At 43.4% G+C, this 26,863-nt stretch overlaps 1 protein-coding gene and 1 long non-coding RNA gene across 3 annotated transcripts in view; one reads left to right on the forward strand and one right to left on the reverse strand.

The window, feature by feature from the left end:
* Positions 1 to 26,863, reverse strand: part of ndor1 (NADPH dependent diflavin oxidoreductase 1) — a 59,701-nt gene that overhangs the window by 23,476 nt on the left and 9,362 nt on the right. Inside the window, exons 5-9 of the mRNA XM_060841258.1 lie at positions 25,101 to 25,198; positions 13,307 to 13,405; positions 11,583 to 11,684; positions 9,926 to 10,135; positions 2,596 to 2,717 (exon numbers count right to left, since the gene is read on the reverse strand). Coding sequence (XP_060697241.1) covers positions 2,596 to 2,717; positions 9,926 to 10,135; positions 11,583 to 11,684; positions 13,307 to 13,405; positions 25,101 to 25,198 — 631 coding nt within the window. The remainder of the gene's footprint in view (positions 1 to 2,595; positions 2,718 to 9,925; positions 10,136 to 11,582; positions 11,685 to 13,306; positions 13,406 to 25,100; positions 25,199 to 26,863) is intronic.
* LOC132825785 (uncharacterized) lies at positions 14,833 to 19,170 on the forward strand. Of its 2 annotated transcripts, XR_009645816.1 has the most exons (3): positions 14,979 to 14,995; positions 15,090 to 15,225; positions 17,350 to 19,170. It is a non-coding gene; the product is annotated as an uncharacterized LOC132825785 (long non-coding RNA). The 2 variants fall into 2 exon arrangements; XR_009645815.1 differs by having other exon boundaries at positions 14,833 to 15,225.

The raw sequence follows: 26,863 nt of genomic DNA on the forward strand, positions 1-26,863 counted from the left end.
AGATTAGAAATGAAAGCAGTGCAAAGTTCTTGATTGTTTAAGGGAATACCCTCATTTCACAATCCTGACGTCAGTAGAGGGCAAGGAACCAGTCAATGGGAACTGTGAAAGTGAAATGTTAATGCAGGATCTTCACATTACAAGTGTTAACCTGCAATGTATATAACCTAAAAATTGATATGATGACACTGTAAGGGTAGTATGCACAGGAATTGCATTCTGAGAGACTTATTGTAAAACAAAAAAGCTGGAATTAAGAGTCTAATAGTGACCATGAAAGTATTGTAGATTGACAGGAAAACTCCATCTGGTTCATTAAATGTCCTTTAGGGAAGGAAATCTGCTAACCGTACCTGGTCTGACCTACTTATGACTCCAAACCAACAGCAATGTGGTTGATTCTTAAAAATTAGGGATGGGCAATAAATGCTGGCCTAGCTAGAGATGCCCACATCTTGTGAATGAGTAAAAGCAAAAAATGTACATCTTCCCACCTTCACTGGCACCTGTTTGGCTGTAAATAATATATCTCAAAATGGAGTGATAGGCATGAATGCAAAGATGGCCCCCTGCTCATGTGTAAAAGTGACATCAGTTGCTGGCGACACATATCCCGAAGCCATACGGGTGGCCAATGTCACTATATTCTAGGTGTAATAATTTCACAGATAACCCTACTGAGGTCAAGGTTCTGTATCAAAAACAGAAATTGCTGGAGAAACTCAGCAGCATCTGTGGAAAGAGAGGAGCGTTAACATTTTGAGTCCAGTGATTCTTCTCCTGAATTGGACACAAAACATTAACTCTGTTTTTTCCCCCCACAGATGCTGCCAGATCTGCTGAGTTTCTCCAGCACTTTCCCTGTGATTAGATTCCCTACGGTGTGGAAACAGGCCCTTTGGTCCAACAAATCTACACCGACCCTCCGTAGAGTAACCCACCCAGACTCATTTCCCTACATTTATCCCTGACTAATACACCTAACACTACGGGCAATTCAGCATGGCCAATTCACCTAACCTGCACCTTTTTGGATTGTGGGAGAAAACCGGAGGAAATTCATGCAGATACGGGATAATATGCAAACTCCACACCGGCAGTTGCCAGAGGCTGGAATTGAACCCAGGTGCCTGGCACTGTGAGGCAGCAGTGCTAGCCTCTGAGCCACCGTGCCACCCCGGTGTTTTGTTTCAGATTTCCATCGTCCGCAGTTCTTTGTTTTGTCCAAGGTTCTCTACGTTTGGGGGACTGAGAATCTGGGAGCACATCAAAGGCCTGAGCCAGGAACAGGGAAAAATCATGAAATAACACTGGTTGTTCAGACAGGCAGCTGCACACGGTAGGCAAGACAGAGATAGCAACTGTAGACTTTGGGTGTGCAGAGTAGGCAATGAGAGCTGCTGACAGCACTGAGGACACAGACAGATAATCTTTCATATACACACACACACACACACACACACACACACTTCCTTCACAGTGGAAGGTAGGTGGGCTTTGCAGTGACAGCACTGCCAAGTGGAGTTTCTGCATCGCATGCCAGTTGCACCACCTACATATGGCATTCTTACGAAACACAGCCTTCATCAAAATGAATGGATTATTTCAACAAAACCTAGTACAGATAAAGGTATGGCCTGAGACAAACTGATTTGTTTTGCTGAAAAATGATTATAGAGTCATAGAGATGTACAGCATGGAAACAGACCCTTCGGTCCAACTTGTCCATGCCAACCAGATAACCCAGCCCAATCTAGCCCCATTTGCCAATACTTATGGATGTGAATCTTGAAATTTACTGCATCTGCCATTTCTGTACTATTGAGAATCAGGGATCTCTTTAAACCTGTGTTAACTCAGCATTCCATATTTGCTATTTCCTGTGGAGCACACATTTAACTGTATCACATTAGTAATGAGTTATAGGGTCATAGAGATATTCAGCACAGAAACATGTCTTTTGAAAATGTAATGAAATTTCTACATGAAAACAGAGAAGAGGTCATAAATATCATGGTGTTGATTCCTATAAAAGATTAATCAGGCACTCCCTTATCAATGCAGTGTATCAAAAATAGCAAGGTTTTGTTCTTAGAAGGAATGAAAGCTAACCTTCAGACATAGGTGGACAGCAGTCATCTCCATCAGGTCTGTTGATCAACAGGGGGTTAGAAATAGCATTGATGGCCATCCCCCAAAATATGATTTATTGAGAGAGACCGGAGGGGAGGAAGGGACAAGAGGAGATTGACCATCTCCCTAAGGCAGAACCAGGAGCTCTACCACATCAGCCTGAGGGAAGAACAATGCCTGTGGCACCAAGACTGCCAGAGACCATCATAAAAGGATGCAGGACCATAGTGATGGAGGAGTGCATTGCCTCTTCTCCTCCATTCTACAGAATAGCTCTGGGATCAGTAAAGCATTCTCATCTGTCATGGGTTATTTATTTCCTTGCTTTGCCTAATTAACATATCTAAACTGCAGCTTCTCAATAACTTTCAGATATCTACTGTAAATCATTGACTGCCTATATTAGGTAACTGTGATCATGAACCCCCCAAAAATCAACAAACAATGGACAAGATATCAAACCTGAATCGTTGGGCTTCAGTAGAAATGTTTTGTTTGGGTCGAGTCGAAGGAGCTGACAGAACTGCTCAACACTTTCTGGTGAGTTTCGAGGTTCAATCATGGCCACGTCTCCTGCAGAGTATCTGCATGTAGAAAGGAAAAATTAACTGGGAGAGCAGGATCCCATGGTCAATGCAGTGAACCTGTCTGAACTTTGAAAGGTTCACTGATTAGGTACCAGTTTCAGTACTGTGTCTAATTCTTGACGTGGCATTTTAGCAAATACTTCTGGAGATTCGAGAGGATGCACATGGATTTACTAGAATGGTACAAAGATAAGGAACCTCAGGTATCTGCATTGGTGGCTGAATGTTCCAAACACCTTGATGGAGATAAGACTTTAGACTTGAAGGTCTGGATGGTTTCTTACGACATTGTACTCACGTATTCCTATACTTGAGTACATGTGACAATAAAAACTAATTCCAATTCTAATTCGGTTTTGTGGAGATTGGAGAAGCTCGGGTTTTTTCCTTCAACAGTAGAAAGTTAAGCAGAGATTTGAAAGTGGTTTCAGAACTTCAAAAAGTTTTGATACTTGCTCCTTTCTCCTCAGTGTTAGCAATCAGAAAATACAGATTGAAGGAAATTGACTAAAAGAGCAGAGGAAGCAGAAATAATAATAAAGTTCAAGAGTAAGTTGGATATATACTTGCAGTAAATAAAATTATAGGACCACAGCAAAGGAGAAGGGAAATGGAGCATAAATACAAACAAAACCAGCAGGAAATGTTCAGCAGGTCAGCAAGCATCTGTGGAGAGTGAAACAGAGTTAATATTTCAGGTCTCCAAATTTTCAGACCTGGTAAAACTTAAAGGCAAAACAAAGTTTGAGCAAGTGAAGTAGGAGGGCAAGGGTGGAAAGCCAGCGCTTTGGAGGACAGCACTGAGGGAGTGCCATGCTGTTGGAGGACAGCGCTTGAGGGAGTGCCATGCTGTTGGAGGGTCAGTACAGAGGAAGCGCCATGATGGCAGAGGGTCAGTACTGAGGGAACACCATGCTGTCAGATGGTCAGTGCTGAGGGAATGCCATGCTGTCGGACGGTCAGCGCCGAGGGAGCACTACGCTGTCCTACGGTCAGTGCTGAGGGAGTTCAGGCTTTGTATGGTCAGTGCTGAGGGAGCACCACGCTGGCGGACAGACAGTGCTGAGAGAGCCTCATGCTGTCGGAGGATCAGTGCTGAGGGAGCACCATGCTGTCAGACGGTCAGTGCTGAGGAATTAGTGGGCTGTCAGAGGGTCAGTACTGAAGGCATTCTGCACCTTCCAAGGCTATGCGTGTGCTACACCAAAGGTTCCGTACTGAGGGAGGTCTGCACTGTCGGAGGGTCAGTGCTGTAGAAGCAATGAGGTGTTAGGGAATCAGTACTGAGGGAGTGCCGCACTGTCAGCGGGTCAGTAATGAGGGAGTGCTGCACTGTCTGCAGGTCAGCGCTGAGGGAGCACCACACTTAACTGAAGGTGTCGAACTGGTATGCAAATTAACATTTCATTATTAATTTAGTTTTGTTATATATTCACTAAAAGTATGTTCATTGATTAATTATTATTTTGCTTAATTGTAACTGGTACAGATTTTAGTTCTTCAATTTCATGTGAATTTATTTGACCTCAAATGAGAAAGAAATGCACCACAAGATTGTGAACAGCCTGAAGGTAGGTGCATGCCAGAGTCCCCTATTCAGCTAATTACCATTTCACAGAGCCAGACTGCAACAACGTGCAACCTTCAAGGTTGAATAAGGGAGTTAACGTCCTTCCGATTATTTCTTTTAGGGGAACAGAGAATGCAAAGAGGGAGATACAGTACTGAGGGAAGAAAATCATAACAACTGTCCACTGCACTGACTTTGGTTTAATTGGAAACAAAAACAGAAAGTGCTGGAGAAACTCAGCAGGTCTGGCAGCATCTGCAGAGAGAAAGCAGTGTTAACATTTTTGGGACCAGTGACCCTTTTTCAGAACTCAGTCCAAGTTTCTGTTTTCTCTCCATAGATGCTGGCAGAGTTTCTATGTTTCTCCAGCAATTTCTGTTTTTGTTTCCAATTGAACCAAAGCCCAGTGCATTTGTTTGTTTCAGATTTCCAGCATCCACAGTTTTATGTTTTGTTTTGATTTGTAGTGACTTAGAAGGGAAGCAATTAATTTTGACTAAATTTAACCTTTTTATCATAGGTAACTTTGTAACAATGTGTTTAAACTTGTAACTGTCTAATAAGTTTATTACTTGGGACTTGTGTTGACTGAATATGTGAAGATTTTGTAGTTTCATCCATTCTGTACAGACTGTTTTACAAAGTGTTTACATTAGTGATGGTCTGTATTAATTCAACATAGTTTTGAAGTTATAAGCAATCTTTCCAAATACACTCTTCATCTTAAAAAAAAACTCATTCTAAGGCATTCATAACCACAGAGACCTAATAGATAGCCCCTGAAATGGAAAAATGGTCAACAATAGGTGTTTGATTTAAAGATGAACTTGTACCAATTAAGTAAAAATTGAGATGACAAATTCAAGTAATAATCATTGGGTCCTGACAGCGTATATCTACCTTCCTAGGGACCTTGTGGAACAGTGGTGGCGTCCCTAGCTCTGGGCCAGCAGGCCTGAGTTCAAGCCCTTCTGGTACAAATATGTATCATAACATCTCTGAACAGGCTGACTAGAAAATATCTACATCTCCTTTTCTTAAACAAATGGGCAAGAAAGATACCGTAAACTAGACGAGAGTTATGAACGTAAGGACAGTAAACCAGCATGAAGAGAACATTCCCATGGGTAAGTAACAGCCGAAGGAGCCAGTCAGGAGATAATGGAAAGTGACACCAACCAATGTGCATCACCCTTCAGAGTGACAACAGAATGATGATATACCCCATAAACCAATGAGTTAAAAATCACGCACCAGATTGTGGTTCAAAAGGTTGATTTGGAAGCACTAGCTTTGCTTCCAAATAAACCTGTTGGACTATAACCTGATGTTGTGTGATTTTTAGCTCTGTCCACCCTAGTCCAATAAATCGTAAACAAATGAGCAATGAGTCTCACCTCACTTAGGCCAATCACAATCCAATGATATAATTGATCATTCTGTGCATTTTTCCAACAATTTCTGTTTTAAGTTTTGATTTCCAGCATCCACAGTTTGCTTAATGCTTAACTCACTGCCACATCTCTTCCAGGTATGCTCACCTTGAAGTTCTGTTCCTCTCTCTGACAGGAATACCGTTCCGCTCTGTTTTTTGATTTACTATCATTACTCTTGATTCACTTCTGGTGTTTGACAGGATATTTGCCAAAACTCGCTTCGAATCAGCCACATCATATTCTGCAGTGACTGCCCAAGACTCAGGCTCACCTGTAGTGGATTCCAACTGAGGCTTCATGTTTTGAATCCACCCAGGATCACAGGTATCTCTGTGATGTACAATACTCCTCAGACAGCTGTTCGAGCCACAACCTGAGATTTACACTCTATGTATGCGTCATTAAATGCACACTCTCAACCTCTGTGTCTCTCTCTCTCTCTCCATCAGCACCACTTCATGCTGGCTCACAGCTGCCCTGCCTCAGTTCCACTTAATCCTCTGGCTCATTTAAAACAAACTTTTTCATTTGCTTTTAGGCATTAAGAAGCGCATACTGCAACAACTCTGAGATATCCACACCCCTCTGGAACCTGCCTACTTTCTCTGTCCCTCTGTCTTCATTCCCTCTCCTAACCCCACTGCCTGTCATGTATTTACTGTCCCTTCCGGCCTTCCATCCTCTGATGCTGAACGTTATTACTCAACAAAGGTCTTAGCTTTTTAAAAATTGTTGTTGCTTTGTTGCTTTTTTTAAACTGTGGTTTTGTAACCAAGATGGCACCAGTGAATGGTGATTTTGTACACTTTCCCTGTACTCCTGTATTCCTATACTTGAGCACACATGACAATAAAATCTAATTCTAGTTTTGTTTCCCCGCATCCCTACCGCAATAATTTTCAGGCATGACATGATGTTGAAGTTTTCTTCTTCGCCTCCCTGCCCATTTGATTAGATTCCCTACAGTGTGGAAACAGGCCCTTCGGCCCAACAAGTCCACACCGACCCGCCGATGAGTAACCCACCCAGACCCATTCCCCTATATTTACCTCTGACTAATGCATCTAACACTATTGGCAATTCAGATTGGCCAACTCACCTGACCTGTACATCTTTGGATTGTGGGAGGAAACTGGAGCACCCGGAGGAAACCCACGCAGACACGGGGAGAATGTGCAAACCCCACACAGTCAGTCGCCTGAGGTTGGAATTGAACCCAGGTTCTTGGTGCTGTGAGGCAACAGTACTAACCACTGAGCCACCGTGCCGTCTTTGGACAAGCGCCCTCTCCCCATTCCGCAGATCCCTTCACCCACCTCTAACACTCTCCCTTCATTTGGACACCTCCCTCTGCTCTTGTACTTGCACTCAACCTGTTTATCAACAACTGTTGATGTGACATTGGTCACCTGAACTGTCCCCATCCACTATCGCCCTCCTCTGCCTGAGCTCGACCCCACTTTGAACAATTTCTTCTTTAACTCCTCTCTTTTCTTCAGGCCATGGGTACATAGGTCTCAGTTGTGCCTGTCTTTTCGTGGGGTAGGTGGTACATTGCTTGTTCCAGTCCTGCTCGGGCCCCCACCCACAATTCTCTTCCAATATAATCGATGAACTGCTGCTGGTTCCCTCTCTCATTCAGAATTGGAAGAGATTATCAATTTGTTTCCAGTTTCCAACCTGCTGTCACCTTCGTCTAATCCATCTCTGACTCCTCCCTTCCCTTCCTTGACATCTCTAGCTCCATTTCTGAGGAAAAAACTAACCACTGACATCCATTACAAATCCATCGGCTTTCACGGTTACCTTGACTATACATCCTCACATCCTGCTTTCTGTAAAGTGTCTATTCTGTTCTCCCAGATCCTCTGTCTCTGTCACGTCTGTTCTGATGATGCCAGCTTTTACAGGGCATCTTCTTAGGGATGGCACGGATGGCTCAGTGGTTAGCATTGCTGCTTCACAGCGCCAGGGACCTGGGTTCGATTCCAGCCACAGGCAACTGTCTGTGTGGAGTTTGCATATTCTCTCCGTGTCTGCGTGGGTTTCCTCCGGGTACTCCGGTATTCTCCCACAGTCCAAACATGTGCAGTTTAGGTGAATTGGCCACGCTAAATTGCCCACAGCATAAGGTGCTTTAGTCAGGGGTAAATGTAGGGGAATGGGTCTGGGGGGTTACTCTTTGGAGGGTCGGTGTGGACTTGTTGGGCCGAAGGGCCTGTTTCCATACGTAGGGAATCTAATCTAATCTAAGATGTTCAGCTCATCTCTTGCACTTTGGCCCTCAGCCCTTCTTAATCTTCCCCCATCAGCAATAGGGATCCCAGGTTCTCATTTACCACTGCACCAACATCTGCACCCAGAGGATCATTACCCACAATTTCTGCCACCTCCAGTGGGTTGCCACCATCGGACACATATTTCCCTCCCTTATCAGCCTGCCTCAGGGCCCGTTCCCTCCAGGACACTTTAGTACACCCCTGCTCCCCCACAGCCCCATGGCACCTTCCCTTGCAATCACCCTCCTCACTATACAAAGCTCCAAACACACCAGCCAGGTGAAGCAGTGCTTTACCTGCACTTCACACAATCTAGTCTACCGCATTCGCCGCTCGCAATGTGACCTTCTCTAACCGGGGACAGGAAATGCAGACTGGGCAACCGCTTTGCAGAACATGTACATTCTGTCTGCAAAAATGACAAGGAGGTTCCTGTCACCTGCCATGTCAACTCACCACCCTGTTCACTGGCCAAGATCTCTGTCTCAGGTTTGTTGGGCTCCAGCAAAGCTCAGTACACGCTGAAAGAACTGAACATTTTTCTCTGCTTGGGAATCCTGCAGCCTTCAGGACTCAATATCGAGTTCAATAATTTTAGGGCCTGAGCATCTTCTCCCATATTCTTACCCCAAACCCCGCACACCAGGTTTTTGTCATCACATGTGCTGCTACCACAACCAAGCACAGTGGCTCAGTGGTTAGCACTGCTGCCTCACAGCACCAGGGACCCAGGTTCAATTCCAGCTCAGGGGATTGTGTTAAGTTTGCACGTGACTGCATGAATTTCCTCCAGATACTCTGGCTTCTTCCCACAATCCAAAAATGTGCAGGTTAGGTGGATTGGCCATGCTAAATTGCCCATAATGTCCAGGGGTGTGTAGGCTAGATGGATTAGCCATGGGAAATGCAGAGTTATAAGGAGAGAGTAGAAGGTGAGTCTGGGTGGAATGTTCTTTGGAAAATCGGTGTGGACTTGTTGGGCCGAATGGTCTGCTTCCACATTGTAGGGATTCTATGAACTCACTGTCAGCTACTAAAACTCTCCATCAGCTGCTATTCACTCTCCCAGACTGTTGTTCTCATGCTCTCTCCAGGCTCCATCTCCACCTTTCATTTATTCCTTCCCCTCCTTCACCACGATCTTCACTGTATATATTAACCTTTTCCTAGCTACAATCACTTCTGAAGAAGGGTCGCTGGACCCAAAACATTAACTCTCGTTTCTCTCCACAGATACTGCCAAACCCGCTGAGCTTTTCCAGCATCCGCAGCTCCTTGGTTTTATTTGTATGCCGTGGTTTAGAAAGTGACTAAAACTGCAGCTTTCCATCATCAAAGCCTGCACCAAGTTTGAAACTGAAGCTAATACTGCCTACTGTCCAATTGGAAGACCCCAGAAGTGTTGGTGAGAGACCAGTCACCAAATATGGACCCTGCGCCCGAAGTCGAACTAGAAAGAAAGAGTAGTATTACACTCAGAGTCGCTACCTGGCTTTGATAATTGTTTTTCACAACTTAAAGTCACTGGGATGCTGCTCCTCTAGCCTTTTTGGTTAAAATCTCAAACAATGAAATAATTAAGTTTAAATTGTAACTTGGAACTGACAAGGGTGAGCATTGAGGGAGCACGGAACTATTGGAGGCTCAGCACAGAGGGGGAGTGCTCCGGTATTGGAAATTCAGTACTGAGGGAGCACTGCTCTGTCAGGCACACTTATAAGGATAAGGTGGAAATAATGGAACAACTTACTTGATTAACAATAAGTTAGAAATATTATTATTAACTAGCAGCCCCTGGAGGAGTTGCAATTGTTATGATAGAGATCAAGTACTGCAGTCTCTAGTCAGTCTTGTGTGTATTCTGCAGTTTTTTAAACATTCTATTTGCTCATCCAGAACAGAGATTCAAATAGTTCTTACTCAATGCCAGAGCCAGTGATATCGAAGGTGATGAGCCGAACGTCCTGGAAGTGGTTTTCATCTGTGACCCTTTCATTTGAGATCATCTGAGCAGGAAATGGGTGGAGCTGAGAGGGTGGGAATTTAGCTTGTGCATTTTTGTCATATGGTTCCACTGAGACACCACCGGTTACATCATCCTCAAACTGAAAGCTGTATTTCGATGGCAATCTATACAAGGAATAAAATAATGCTCAAAATATAAACATCATATACACATGAAAACATTTCTACACTACACAAAGGGTATGGTACTTCCCATAACAGAAAGGAAACAAATCCCATCTTCACTGCCATCCCCGTCACAAGGTAGGTAGCCTGCATAGTGCAAGATCAATGACATTGCAGTGCCGTGGTTTTGCATCAATGTAAATCATGGAGTCCTCCAAATGTGCTACTGTCTGCTGTATCGGGAAGGCAATGGCCTCGCGGTATTATCGCTGGAATGTTAATTCAACAAACCAGTTACTGTTCTGGGAATGCAGGTTTGAATCACCCTCATAGCAGGCGGTAGAATTTGATTTCAAATAAAAACTAATCTGGAATTAAGGGTCTAATGGTGACCATGAAAACATTGCTGATTGTCAGGAAAAACCCATCTAATTCACTCAGACCCTTTAGGGAAGGAATTAGTCATTTTTACCCGGTCTGGTCTACATGTGACTTCAGACCCACAGCAACGTGGTTAACTCTTAACTGACCTCTGGGTAATTAGGGATAGACAATAAATGCTGCCTAGCCAGAGATGCTCTCATCCCATGAATAAACAAACTAAAATCAATATCGTCTCCAGTGTTAGCACCAACACCTGCGAACAACCTGCTACACAGTCTCTTCAAAGGCATGCGGAGATCAGAATCCTAGACTTGTGCATAGTGACAATACATATCTACCCTCTAACAACATGGCTTTTACGACACGATGTCCCTAGAATCTTTCCTTTCTGAGGATCTGCACAGCTTCGTCCTTGTAGAAGAGGAAAGGTTAGAGGTTTAGAGACCCACATCTTGGCTATTATATGCTGTCTGAAAAAGCACAGCAGGTCAGGCAGCATCCAAGGAGCAGGAGAATCGACATTTCAGGCATGATCCCTTCTTCAGGCTCATGCCCGAAACGTCGACCCTTCTGCTCCTTGGATGCTGCCTGACCTGCTGTGCTTTTCCAGCAACACATTTTCAGCTCTGATCTCCAGCATCTGCAGTCCTCACTTTCTCCTATTATATGCTGTCCTCTCTTATGACACATGAAATAGTCCTGTTTTAAGCAGCCAACCCACAATAAGGCAAGTGGCTGTAACAAGAAATGACAATTCAAGTAGAACCCTTTGCACAGGGATTCATGCTGAGAAAAGAGATTGAGGGTTATGGAAATCCAAAGACAGCTATCTGAGCTTCACAAGATTACAGAGCACAGAGACTGTGGCTGGGGAAGTTCACAATAATGTGGGGGGAGGGGGAAAGGAATATTTTATTTGCCATATGACCTTTACGTACTTTCATCTTCCATTTTTTCTGAATGGTCCAACATTCTGTCAGGAACCTACTCAGTTTTACACCTGTCAAACCCAAGAACAAGATGCATGCATCCCTCCTGCAGCTTCTCGCAGCGTTATACTCACATGATATCATCACCAAGCACGTTTAACCCTGGTGGCAGAGGGTAGAGATCCAAGGCTTGCTCCCAGAACTGCTTTAACCAGGGATCAATTACAGCATCAGGTCTGGACAGAACAAACAAGTTAAATAAGATCAATACATTACACCTTGGGAAAGCTCTGTAAACAGCTCTGATAAGAGATAGTGTGAAGATGTTTTCAGAAAACAGGATAAATAAAATGGGCAGGTTTCAGCCAGAGATAGGTCTAATCTTTTCTAAAGATATTGAGACAATGATAGACACCAGAAACATGTAGCTCAAATACTTCATGAGGAACAATGGATGAGCTCCAGGCAGGAGTCTATTTGCACAATATGAACATAGAAACAGGAATTGGCCATTCAATCCTTTAAACATGCTCTGCCATCGATGAGATCATGCCTGATCTGGATATGATAACCCTATCTGCCACCACTCATCAAAAATCTAACTCACAGAGTCATGGTCATAGAGTTATACAGCACCAGGGAAGAGAGTTTCACAGAAAAACATTTGATTGTTTAGATATGTTTTGCCCAAAGACAGGTCCTTGAAATATTGCTTGCTGGTGCTTCATTCTATCATCTCCTTGGCTATCTTTCTGTGGTGTCTTGTCTTCCACTCTCAGGGGCAGTATGGGGAGCTTGGCTGGCATGGGAATTGGACCTGTGCTGTTGACATTGCTCTGAACCACGTGCTAGCCATCTAACCAATTGAGTCGAGTGTGTGTTGCTGGGAAAGCACAGCAGGTCAGGCAGCATCCGAAGAGCAGGAGTCAGGACACTGCCTGACCTGCCGTGCTTTCCCAGCAACATTCTCCAGCATCTGGAGTCCTCACCTTCTCCTCGTTGATTTAACCAATTGAGCTAACCAGCCACTATTTGGTTTACAAAGCAGTCTACGGGCCATTTTCACCTGATTAGTTTGTGTAATATGACTAACTAGGGCAGTGAATGTCATACTGGTGAGGAGCCAACATTAAATATGTCCCTATTTTATTTGCTTATAAGCCACATGAGGGTTGCTCTGAGTACGTGCAGTTTAGCCTGTGCTGAAACTGTATGATACAAGCAGCAGGCTGCTAAGACATTTGCTAAGTAATACAAATGCATCTTTGCAATGTTTTAGCCTTGCAGAGAGTTACTGTCATTTTGATATTACTCTTTAAGAATTCTCATTCAGCTAGCACATCTCAACTTTATTTTCCCTCCCCTATGTGATTGAAGCTCATGTTCCATACTACATGTCTCTCTCAGCAGTTAGCATGAATGGTGAGAGAACGATCAAAGGAGAATAGGGATGCATAATAAGCCCAGACTAGCCAGCGTCCAATATAAAGACAAGGTTAAAGTGAACCCTGGCTGTAAATAACAGAAGAGGGAAGCCACATGAAGGTGTTCAGAGTTGATCAATGAAGACATAACAGTAATTTCTGGGTTTCAATGTCTGAAACTTCACAAAGTAAATTAAATTAAAACTCACGTCACTGTACGGTATAAAAAGAATACAGGAAGGGAATTGGTGCTAATGGATCAATGAATTGGTTCCAAGACAGATTTAAGGAAGACACTTGGGCCCAAGATTTAAATATTCACTTTCACACGGTACATTATTTTTAGTGTGTTTTCGAACCTGTTCCATTAACCAGCCAGCACAGTTGAAAGATTTGGATGGGGGTGGGGGGAGATACTTATCGATCAGTCTTACCCCAGGTCATGCTGATCATCGCCCAATCCAACAGGCAGCAATCCATTGCATCCCAGCTGAATCAAACGCTTACTTAGCTTCTTGGCAACAAAGTTAAACCTTTAGTTTAGAAAAACAATCACTTCTTTATAAATGAGGAATACATTCTGTAGAAACTCAAGTCATATTAAAACTTATTCAAGTTCAAACAAATTAACTTATGCTACAAGTCATATTATTTACAATAATAATATATTAAATACTTCTGGAATCACTCAGATCTGCTCAGACTTTGTACTCTTATGGTTCTTCAAGTCTCAGAATTATTAAGAGGTAGGGGAGCAAATCTTCAGGAAAATCTCAGATCTTTCCAAGAGCAAGAGTGGTCATGTCAGGAGCTTTTACCGAACCAAACACCAATTGGGATAATGAGGGAGTAAAATAAAAGGAAGGCGAGGAATTCCTGAAATGTATTCAGGAGAATTCTCTTGACCAGTAGTTCACAATTGAAACTGGATGGAAGGATTGCTTGGGAATATCTAGTGTTTGGGAATAAGATAAGCCCAATGTCTGTAGGGAAACACTTCTTAAAGAGTGATCAGCCTATCAGTAGATTTCGTAAATACAAAGAAGTAGCAGGAGTACATCATTCAGCCCCTCAAGCCTGCTCCATCCTTTGATAATGACCATGGCTGATTCTATCTCAGCCTCAACTCCACTTCTCATCTTCTCTCCATAACCCTTGTTAGGAAGCATTATTAAGGGTAGGTTGTGTTCAGAAACTTTATTGTTAGGTAGTGCTCACGTAAGGTAGTACTAGCAAGTCTGGAAACTGTTAGCTTCACTAGACAACAGTAAGCCATTATGTTACACTAAGAACAGACTGAAACACTGATGGCATAATGGGGCCACAGGGAGGGTGAACAGATAACAGGACATTGAAACCGTGTTAGATTGCACGTAGCTCATACTGAGGTAACTGAATCTTATCTCTTCTGGAACCAATACTATTAGAGAATACCGCTTCTTACCAAATAAGGATGTAGCACTGGGATGTGAGGGGCTAAAAGCTAGACAAAGAGAACAATAGATCAGAACGCCTTCTCCAGCTGGACAAATGTCTAGCTGTAACCGATTCTCTCTCGAATAAAGCAGTCTGTTTCTTAGAATCTGACCCGGTGTCTCATTCCTCCGAAAACGAACACGGTGACGGTTGAACCGTCATAACAGATGGTGACCCCTGACGTGCGGAGGGAACGGAGACACGTTTGTTGGCAGGGGTTGAGAGCCGCCGGGCGGCCGGCCATTCTGAACTGGGTACGGGGACGCCTTTTGTACAAAGGTCTCCAGTAGGCATTGACCACTCTAAATTAGTAGTTGTTCCGACGTCTCGAATACCTTTGCCAACCTAAATTGCAGATGTGAGTAGACGACAGAGAATCGCTTGTTCTAAGTGTGAGTTCTTTAGGTGTGTTGGTCATCCCGGATAAGCCGGAGGTATTGGACACGGTGAGTTCTTTTTATTTGTTGTTTCTGTAGTGAGAAGAGTAAGTTCCCCAGGTGTGCGTGGGAAGATCTCTGCAATTTCAAAAGTCCTGGGGACGGTGAGTTATTTATTTTTGGTCTCTTATGTTTATAAAAGTGAATCCTCTAGGTGTGCGTTAAAACAGCCTTGCAATTTGAAAGTCCTAGAGTGGATGAATTCTCCAGGTGTGCGTGGGAAGATCTCTGCAATTTCAAAAGTCCTGGGGACAGTGAGTTATTTATTTTTGGTCTCTTATGTTTATAAAAGTGAATCCTCCAGGTGTGCGTTAAAACATCCCTGCAATTTAAAATTCCTGGAGACGGTGAGGCATATGTTTGTAGCCTCCTATTGTTAGACAAGGGAACCGTCTAGGTGTGCTTTGGAACATCACTGCAGATTGAAAGTCCTAGAATCGGTGAGTACTATTCTTTCATTCGTTTTCTCTCCTGGTGGTGAGTCGGTGATTTCTCCAGGTGTGCGTGGAAACAGCTCTGCAATTTCAAAATCCTGGAGGTAGGAGGCGAGGCGATTGTGGCTTACGGACCGCACGGCTCCCAGAACGGGAGTTTGGTCGGGGGATAGTGTAAGACACGGGTACTGGGGTTACGGGAGTATAAACCCACGCGCTGACGGACTTGGGGACTGGGAAGCTTCCACTGCGCTGACATAATAACGGACGCAACGGTACGAGGGGACAGAGACAGACAGAGTTCCGGACAGAGCGACTGTGTGTGTGTGAGAGGGAGTCTGTTTATGAGAAAGATAGAGTCTCTGGGTGTGTAAAAATCTGTGTGTGTATAAGTATTTCTGTGTTTGTAAAAGTCTGTATTGTTGCCCAAAGAGAGAGAAAAAGCTATTGCTGCGTGCGTCAGCGGTGTGTCTGTGTAAAAGAGAGAGACTGGCTGAAAGCTTCTCTGCTAACAGGCAGTTTAACACTTTGTGCTCTGGCTTGAATTCATCTGTTTGATAGTGATTGAATGTTTAAGTCTTGTCACCTAGGGCGTAAGTCCCGGGACTGTTTTGGATGTGATTGTTATGGTTGTTTAACATCATTTAGATGCATCTGTTTGTTTGGTGATTGAATTCTTGTTTTTGTTTCTAGAGCTTGAATTCCGGGACTGCTGTTTAAAGTGATTTCTTTTTATGTGATCTTAACATGATTTTTTAAGGCTAATAACTCCTGTTCTTTTATGAGTCATGACTCCCTAACTACTTTTCTTACTAACCTCTTTTATTTTTACATAAAAGCAATTTATGAAGGACAGTCGAAGTTTCGTTCGACAGTGGGTAGTTGTATGAAACAAAAGTTTCCATGGTTATTATCTGTGACCTTGGATTCGACCATTGTGCATGCGTTAGAAGTTTTTAACTTGAATTGACAAATTGTTGTAAGACAGCTCTGATTATTTTTACGACCTAAAGTATTTTAATTGAGTAATGATTGACCAGGAGTACATAAGAAAACTAATTTTGGATCTAAATTAAGGTACTAAATCTGGACGGTTACAGTGGATTTCAAAATTGGGAACTGTATGCATTTTACATTTTAAATATTAAACACTGAATAAATGGACGTAAATATATGAATATGCTTACAAGTTAGTTACAGACATTAAAGGTAGTCAAGCATGAATTGATAAATTGGTGTTTGAGCATATGAGAAGATAGGAACATTGGAAAATTTCTTAAAAGAAAGAGACAGGGAAGAACATAACGACTTGTCCCCTTCGGGAAGTGTTGATAGGGGACAAGGAGATTGGGTTTGTGTGTGTTCCCCTCACCAGTGGGGAGGTCGGAACATTTAAAAGGAAATGACGGTCCTGGTTGAGAATCCGATAGGATTGTCAGAACAAGTTAATTTATTTTTGAGGCCCAGTCTGTATTTGTGGGCTGAGTTAATGTCTATTTTGAATGTTACTATTTACTGCGGGAGAAAGGAGACTTATATGGGGATGCTGGATAGGGAAAGATACGGAAGATAGAAGGGTGAAGTGGGATAAATCCATTAAATGAATTGTTAGGAGGGGCACAGAAAGTGTTTGTAAAGAGAGAGGACGAGTGACAGGAACAGAAAGCGTAAATGATGGTAGCTGCGGTTGATGAGGTAATTAGGAGAAGAATGCAGCCAAAAGTGAGCAAACGGAGCAGCGAGTGATAGCATGTAGGGCAGAGAAGAAAGGGAGTAGGGAGAGACAAGGAGGAGCATTTGATAGAGAGTTTGAGCGACAGGGGCAGAGACGAAGGTCTCCACAGGCAGGATGCCATTATTGTGGAAGGATAGGGCATTTTGGGCGGGGGTGTCCTGATCTAAAAAGGGAAGAAAGAGCCATTCCGCTTATGATTTTTGATAACGACATGGAGGGGAACGACAACTGGCATCATTTCTGAGCAGTCAGGGGTAAAAACAAAACCCAGTGATAGATTGGCTGAATAGCACATTCGGTAGATGGGGAACTGTGCTGGGACAGCTGGCCCTTGGTTTATGCATTTCTGTTGCTATCTTTATTACCTGTGGTTGTTGTTGTATACCATGTATCAGGACGCTTGTGACACATACGATCGACCATGCCCTGACGGGAAAGGATAACCCCCCACCCGCATACCAGGCAGCGGGGCTGGAGGAGCCTGTGATGGGGGCACCCGATGGAAGATTACGGGATCGGTATCAGAGGGAATGGAGGAGATATGCCTGCGAGGGAAGCACGGGACAACTTATGATTTTACTTTATAACTGTATCTCTCATTTCTAATCCTTCCCATATTAGGGCCTCAGAATGTGAGGGCTGAGGTGCAGAGACCCCCTAGTTGTGTATTTTTTCTCTCTCTTTCCCGTTCAAATTGACAACAGGTAAATTTGTGCTTTTATGCTGCAGTTAGAGATTGTGAAGTGCTATATGCCTCGAGACTCAAGAGACTATTGTTCACTCAAGAGATTTCCTAGCCATCATTTGGTATTCCTAAATGGCTTCGATTGGTCTCGACGGCCACTGTTCACAATAATAAGCCAGTTACCACTGCCCGTGTCCGTACTTGACAGCTGTAAAATGGATGTGGGTTTTTATTGGTCAAGTGAAGGTGACTGGTTCGCCAATGACGGGTAAGATTCCTCGAGTGAGGGACAACCTAAGACAGGCACAGTCGTGCATTGACCTTCAGAATAATGGCCTGTGGTCATGTGGTTTTAGCAGATGCCTGGCTTTTGTATCCGTGTCGGGAATCTGGTCAAGTTTCTGGCTTGCAAAGCAGCTTGATATAAGGAAAATCGTGGACCCAGCAGTTTGACATTGTATTCACTGTATTTTTGACGAAGGAAAATGCCAGTTTTGTGTCATTTTCCAGAACCGACTTAACAACAACCCTTGAGGAAGGAAGGAGAGCTCATTGAATCCTATTGCAAAAAGATTTGACACTATGTCAGTAGTTTGAAATTTTATTTTAAGGTGTCATGGTATAATACGACCGACTTTACTGGGAGGTTGTACAATTGGGTGTTCTTTGAACAGCAGAGCTTCATTCTGCAGGTGTCCTAACTCATCCACTTTGTGTTTTCCTCTGGTTCTCTTCGCTTTTGTTATCATACTCATTAATCGTTTTGTTGGTTTTGAGGTGGCTTTTGTATATGTTTACAACTTTTAAGTGCTTACATCTGTTATGTATTATTTCACTGCTTCTTGTGCCTTAACGATTGTATGCGAACTGGAGAGGCGCATAGAGTAGGGATTTTGCGTCGCGGAATGCTTTCTGTAGTTGTATGCTGCTTAGGGACTCCTCTCCACTATAACTATGTCTCCCTAGAGTCAGACAAGCCCGGTTGAGCCAATTGGTCGGCCTTGCAGAGGAGCGATGGAGTGGCGCTCACCGACCATCCGGGTCCTGACTGCTGCGCGCGAATTGCTGTATTTTGTGTGGCCTCTTTCGAGGCCAAGGGAGGGAGTGTTAGGAAGCATTATTAAGGGTAGGTTGTGTTCAGAAACTTTATTGTTAGGTAGTGCTCACGTAAGGTAGTACTAGCAAGTCTGGAAACTGTTAGCTTCACTAGACAACAGTAAGCCATTATGTTACACTAAGAACAGACTGAAACACTGATGGCATAATGGGGCCACAGGGAGGGTGAACAGATAACAGGACATTGAAACCGTGTTAGATTGCACGTAGCTCATACTGAGGTAACTGAATCTTATCTCTTCTGGAACCAATACTATTAGAGAATACCGCTTCTTACCAAATAAGGATGTAGCACTGGGATGTGAGGGGCTAAAAGCTAGACAAAGAGAACAATAGATCAGAACGCCTTCTCCAGCTGGACAAATGTCTAGCTGTAACCGATTCTCTCTCGAATAAAGCAGTCTGTTTCTTAGAATCTGACCCGGTGTCTCATTCCTCCGAAAACGAACACGGTGACGGTTGAACCGTCATAACACCCTTCAACCAATTACTGATTAAAAATCTGTGCATCACCTTCTTAAATTTACACAATGTTATGGCATCCACCAAAACTAGAGATTCCACAAATTCCTAACCTTTTGAGAGAAGTGATTTCTCCTCATTTCTATTTCAGATCTACAACTCTTTATCCTAAAGCTATGATCCTTTGTTCTACATTAAATGTGGGCAGCACGGTGGCACAGTGGTTAGCACTGCTGCCTCACAGCGCCTGAGACCCGGGTTCAATTCCCGCCTCAGGCAACAGACTGTGTGGAGTTTGCACGTTCTCCCCGTGTCTGCGTGGGCTTCCTCCGGGTGCTCTGGTTTCCTCCCACAGTCCAAAGATGTGCGGGTCAGGTGAATTGGCCATGCTAAATTGCCCGTAGTGTTAGGTAAGGGGTAAATGTAGGGGTATGGGTGGGTTGCGCTTCGGCGGGTCGGTGTGGACTTGTTGGGCCGAGGGGCCTGTTTCCACGCTGTAAGTAATCTAATTACACCACAAGAGAAAACATCATTTCTACGAGTACTTTGTCAATTCCCTTTATAAGGCTCAATTAGGGTGCCCTTTGTTCTTCTAAACTCTAGAAAGTATAGATGTTAACTGCAAAATTTCCCTTCAATAAGAAAAACTCCTCATCACTGAAATCAATCTAGTGAACTCCTCAAAACTACATTGAATGCAACTGCATCCCTCCTCAGCTAAAGGGGCCAAAATGAGTACATAATACATGATACGCCAAGTTCATTCTCAATAATGTCTTGTACAGCTGCTGCAACACTTCCCTACTTTTATACTGTAAGTGTAGAAAAACAAGGAACAATTTCAAGTAGAACTTCTAGAATAGAAGACAATTAGCTTTAATGGGATGAGAGGGAATTTAGTCAGAATAATATGTACCGGAACAATGGATAATCTTTAAGGAAATGATTTTCAGGCACAGGCTAGATAAATTCCAACAGGCTAGAACATTAGAGAAACCAAAGCTCGGGTTTCCTTGGATGACAGGGGAGAGAGACAATATCATTAAACAAAAAAAGCGTATGATGCTTGAAATCTTCAAGTGAAAATCAAATTGAAGGGGGAAATGAAGAGAGAAATAGGACTGGCAAGGAGACAATAAGAAGATAGAATGGCTATTAATATAAAAGGAAATATAAAAATGTTCTATTGGCATTTAACTGTAAGTGGCTGCCAAGAGAAGGTGGGGCCTATTAGGGTTAACAGGATGGTTACAGGCACAGGACAAAGCTAAATTATTTAAATACGTTAATTAAGGAAGAGGACAAAGATCAACTGAAAGATGAAAATTGAAAGGCAGGATGCACAAGAAAAACTGGTTATGCTGAGAGTGGATTAATCACCTGGTCTAGATGACTTACATCCCAGGTTCATAAAGTAATTGGGATAAAGATAGTGGAAGACATTTCTGTAATCTCCCAAAGTTCACGAGTTACAGGGAGGTACCAGAGAATTATGGCAAAGCTGACAACCTCATTCAAGAAACGGTGTAAGAACGGTAGTGATTGCAATGACATCAGCCTGGTGGACCTCATAGAATGAGTTTGCTGACTGGGGTTGTTAATCTGTCCAATCAGAGAGCCCTGGCTGACAGATAAGGAGTGTCAGCCACACTGTTCACTAGAGCTGGATCAGTATCAAGAACTCTCCACATGTAAAAAAAAAAGGAGACTTGGTGATGAGACACCAGCCTCTGTGGAGTTATTTCAAAATTATATCTAGTAACTGCAGAACAGTAAATTTAACATTTGTGATAGATATGGTTTTAGAAAAACAAAATGGGGGATAAAGTTAATAGACACTTGTAGAGTTAATTAAAGAGAGCCAGCATGGATTTGTGAAAGGCAAATTGTGTTTGACTGATCTAGTTTTTTTTTGTTAAGGAAGTGCAGTCCATGTTGTCTACATTGATTTTAAAAAAGGAATTGACAAAGGACCACAAAAAAAATTGGTTAAAAATATTGGGCCTCATGGAATAAGAGGATTGATGTCAGCTTTAATAATAAATTGGCTGAAGGAAAGAAAAGTGATTTCATAGAGTCAGTGCTAGGACCATTTTGGTAGATATAAATGATTCATATACTGGAATATAGTAACATTATCAAATGTACTGGTAAGGCTCAGATTAGAGTTTTGGTTGACAGATACTAATCAACAAGGTAAAGATACGCTGTAGAAATGACTGACCAGACGCATATAATTCAGAGGAGTGAGATAATAATCTTTGGCAGGAGAGATAGGGGGAGCCAATGAAGATTTAATAGCCTATTTCTAAAGAATGTGCAGGGAAAGCAGGAACTAGGACCTAATCTTTGAAGGCAATGCAATGAATTCAGACAGTAGTTAGCAAAGCATATGGGATCTTGAACTTCATAAAAAGAGATATCCAAGACAAACGTAGATAAGCTGTATTAAATTGGTGTAAAGCTCTGGTTAGACTACAAACACAGTAATGTGCTCAGTTCCAGTCATCGCACTTCAGTAAGGTGAAGCTTCGCAAAGTGAACATCCTGTGCAAACATCAATCTCTCAGAGCTTCCCATTGTTAACTTCTGAATCATAGCTCCATTTCATATGATGATATTGAAGTCTTGAACAGACTTCAAATGGAGTGAGGAGACTGCAATTGGGAGGTGGGACAAAAGGTGTGATCATCTGGAGAGAGTGACTGGGATTGGCAATAGGAAGAGAAACAGCAGTGAGATTGAGAGAGCAATACAAGACAGGGAGAAAAAGAAAAGGGAGAGAGATAGAAATCCCACAATTGGCGGGAGAGATAAAGAGGCCATCATCTGATGGAGTGAAACATAGAGATCGTGATGGAATCCAAGGAGAGCTGGCAAATCGGGTAGACAATTGACTTGATGGTAGGAAGCAGAGGGTAATAGTGGAAGGATGCTTGTCGGCCTGGAGGCCTGTGACTAGTGGAGTACCTCAGTGTTTGGTGCTGGGCCCATTGCTATTTGTTATCTATATCAATGATTGGAACTAGGTATGATTAGTACGTTTGCAGATGACATGAAAATAGGCAGTATCATGGACAGTGAGGAAGATTATCAGAAATTGCAGCAGGATTTTGATCAGCTGGGGAAGTGGGCTGAAAAATGGCAAGTGAGAGTCTAATATAGATAACTGTGAGGTCATGCATTTTGGAAAGTCAAATCAAGGTAGGAGTTTCATGGTGAGTGGTAGGGCCTTAAGGAGTGTAGTGGAACAGAGGGACCTTGGAGGTCAGGTGCACGGTTCTCTGAAACTGGAATCACAGGTAGGAGAAAGTGAGGACTGCAGTGTAGTTCTGGAAAAGCACAGCAGGTCAGACAGCAAGCGAGGAGCAGGAGAATCAACGCTTTGGGCATAAGCCTTTCATTACAGGTAGACAGGGCAGTGAAGAAGGCTTTTGGCACACTGGACTTCATCAGTCAGGGCACTGAGTATAGAAGTTGGGAGGTTATGTTGCACAGGACATATGGACTTGGAGTATTGTGTTCAGTTTTGGTCACCATGCCATAGGAAGGATGTTATTAAACTGGAAAGAGTGCAGAAGAAATTTACAAGGATGTTGCCTGGGTCTGGTTATAGAGAGAGGTTGGAAAAACTGAGACGTTTTTCTTTAGAGTTTAGGAGACTGAGGGAGGATCTTATAGAAGTGTATAAGATCATGAGAGGCCTGGGTAAGGTGAGTGCACTCCGTCTTTTTCCCAGGGTTAGGGAGTCAAGGACTGGAGGGCATCAGTTTAAGGTTAGAAGGGAAAGAATAAAAGGGATGAAAATGTGTTGCTGGAAAAGCGCAGCAGGTCAGGCAGCATCCAAGGAGCAGGAGAATCGACGTTTCAGGCATGAGCCCTTCTTCAGGAATGAGCTCAATCCTGAAGGGCTTATGCCAGAAACGTCGACTCTCCTGCTCCTCGGATGCTGCCTGACCTGCTGCGCTTTTCCAGCAACACATTTTCAGCTCTGATCTCCAGCATCTGCAGTCCTCACTTTTTCCTAAAAGAATAAAAGGGAACCTGGGGAGCAACTTTTTTTTTTACACAGCATATGGAACGAGCATATGGAGTGAGCTGCCAGCAGAAGTGGTTGAGGCAGGCAAGTTAACGACATTTAAAAGGTATTTGGGCAAATACATGGTTGGAAAGATTTGGAAGGATATGGACCAAGTGCAAGAAAATGGGGTTCGCGTGGATGGAGATTTTGGTCAGGATGGACCAGTCTGGGCTGAAGGGCCTGTCTCCATGCTGAAGGATTCTATGACAGAGAAAGACAGACTTCATTCGACAAGGAAAGAGATAAGCCACATTGACAGTCTAGTGAAAAGGGAGGAAATCCAATTGGCAGGAGAAACAAAGAAGGTTCCTTTGATGGACTGAGACTGGAGCATTCCTACTCCCCTTGGCCCATGGGCGGTGCTTTGAAAGGCAATTGTTTTCTAGAGCTGATGCCTCTTGCTTCCCTTTCACTCCATGTTTCTGGAATCCTGGAAAATCAGATCAATATCATAAAAGTCTGATTTAAATATATTAATGAAGTCTCCAACAGCACTACAATGGGGGTATCACAGACCCTGCTACCCACTGTCATCAAAATCACAGCAGGGACATGATATTGGATTTGGGATAAATTATTACAGTTTTACCCACACTCCACCTCTCCCAAGACACACAGATACTCTCTGTCGGTCATGCAGCATGGTGACCCTGTGGTAAGCACTACTGCCTCACAGTGTCAGGGACCCAAGTTCAATTCCACCTTCTGGCGACTGTCTGTGTGGAGTTTGAGCATTCCCCCCCTGTCTGCGTGGGTTTCCTCCTGGTGCTCTGGTTTCCTCCCGCAGTCCAAAGATGTGCAGGTTAGGTGGATTGGCTATACTAATTTGCCCATAGTGCCCAAGAATATGCAGGCTAGGTGGATTAGCCATATGAAATGTAGGGTTATGTGGATAGGGTTTGGGGGTGGGTCCAGATGTGCTGCTCTTTGAAGAGTCGGTTTGGACTTGTGGGCCAAATGGCCTGCTTCCATACTGTACGGACTCTGAAATAATCTCAGATCCCAGACTGTACAAACAGATAATGTTATGGACATGGGTTACATTTTCATAGCAGGCTATCCTAGGAGTTAATACTCCTAATTACATTGCTAGAGATGCCATCTTTTGAATTAGATGCTATGTCAGAACCTCTCTCTGTCTGTGTTGATGGGACTTGAAAAGCTGGAATGATGCAGACTATGAGACAAAGTATGTCAACAAAGTTCATCCCAGCCTATTCTGATTATCCTTAAATGTAACAAGTGAGAAAAGTGTCACTTTGTAAATGGGATGTTCCATTTCTGAACTCTCTCACTTCCCCTCTTCTTCTGTTAATATATTGCTGCTCACACCGTGGCTATCATCTTGCAGCAACTTTAACAGTGGGCATTGACAGGCTATTTGACCGCAGGAAATATGCCATCCTGCTATAATTCCACATGTGCATTCCCTGTAGTGGGCACTGCAGGAACCACAACAAATTTTCCTCTTCTCCGAAGGACCATTGGCTGTCAACTATTTCACCTAATGCAGATCAAACCAGGATGGTCATACAGTCATAGAGATCTCAGAGTCATGGCCTGTGTATTTTAGTTATTTGTTGTATGAACCCACACAGCTATCACAAGTAACACAATCCTCGCCCTGGGTTTGGGGAGAAGGGGCTCAGCACTCACTGTATTATAGTTGATGCATTTTCTCTCTCTGTTGCTGGAGGCACATGGTCATTGACTCAGCACTCGGCAAAGATATTAAGCTTCACAATCGTAGAAAAGTGATCAACGGTTAAACCCACTGCCCACAACATTTTCACTCAACTTACTTTGGATAGGAGGAATCTCCAAGACCCAGGACAGCACAATCCATCAGGGAAAGGGAGTTTGCAGGAAGGTTCCTTCGAAAGATAAATCGCCAAAATTTCTACAGGGAAAAGAAAGAGAGAGTTAGAAGATCAAACTAAATCACTCAGTGGGGAGGACAGGGAAGTGTAAGTGAAGGGCTAGAAAATAAATACGGAACAGGAGGGTAATGGGGAGGATGGTGATAGAGTCTAACAATAGGAGCACAATGGAGTATGAGAATGGAAACACGTCAATTCAGCTTCAAACTGTCTAGAATCAGAATCATAAAATCCCGCATCCCACCCAGACCCATCCCCTTACACTACATTTCCCATGGCCAATCCACCTAATCTACATATCCCTGGGCACTATGAGCAATAACAGGGCCAACCCACCTAACTTGTGAATCTCTGGGCTATGGGAGGAAAGCAGAGCAGCTGAAGGAAATACATGCAGACACAGGGCGGATGTGCAAACTCCACACAGGCATTCATCTGAGGCTGGAATTGAACCTGGTTCCTTGCGACAAAGAAGTGCTAACCAATAAGCTACCGTGCCGCCCATACTGGCTGGGAGTACAGGAGGCCAGAAAATAGCTGAAAAATTCAGCAAGGGATGTGGAGATCCTGACTAATGTAAACACTAAACCTCACCTATCAATTGATCAAACGGAGGCTGGCTGCCTAAGGTAAGGAAACCCTTGTGGACGACACCCAGGAATAAAAACGTGGACAGGTACAGATTGCAGTAGAGGATGGAGAGAGAGACAGACAGACAGAGGCTATGATCAGCAGCAGAAGCATTATGAGCTTGGCCGTTAAAAGAAAACACAATAGCTCAATCTCATCTGGAATACTGCCTCCAGTTCTGGACACTAGTAGCAAGTAACATTTATGTCACATAAGTGCCATGCAATAACCATCTTCAACAAGATAAAATCTAACCATCTCCACCATCAATACCTTGGGGATTACTATTCACTTGAAGCTGAACTGGTCCAGCCACAGAAGAGCAGGCCAGAAACTGGAATTCAGAGATAAGTAACTCATCTCCTGTCTCCCAAATGCCTGTTCACCATCTGCAAAGCACACATCAGGAGAGTGATAGAATACTCTCCACTTGTCTGGATGGGTGCAGTTACAGCAATGCTCAAGAAGCTCGACACTATCCAGAAAAAAAAGCAGCCAACTTGATGGGCACCACATACACCTTCAACATTCACACTCTCCAATGCACAATGACATCAGTGCACACCATCAACAAAATCTACTGCAATAACTTACCCAAAGTTCCATTGTTTTCATTCATTGAGAGGATGAGGGCATTGCTGGCTAGGCCAGCATTTATTACCCAAAGGGCAGTTAACACTCAACCATATTGCTGAGTCTAGAGTCACGTGTAGGCCAGACAGGTGAAGATAGCAGCTTCCTTCCCTGAAAGGGCATTAGTGAACCAGATGGGTTTTTCCAACAATTAACAATAGATTTGTGATCATCATTAGGCTTGTAATTGCAATATATATTGAATTTAAATTCCACCAGCTGCCACAGCAGGATTCAAACCTGGATACCCAGAACATTATCTGCGTCTCTGGATTAACAGTCTGGAAATATTACCACGAGGCTGTTGCCTTCCCCAAAGCTTTGACAGTTCTGCGCAAACACGTGAACCATACCAATTAGAATTACAAGGGTAACAGATGTATGGAAGACAACCATCTGTACGTTTCCCTACAAGCCATTCA

The sequence above is a fragment of the Hemiscyllium ocellatum genome, chromosome 21 (genome assembly GCF_020745735.1).
Source record: "Hemiscyllium ocellatum isolate sHemOce1 chromosome 21, sHemOce1.pat.X.cur, whole genome shotgun sequence".
NCBI lineage: Eukaryota > Metazoa > Chordata > Chondrichthyes > Orectolobiformes > Hemiscylliidae > Hemiscyllium > Hemiscyllium ocellatum.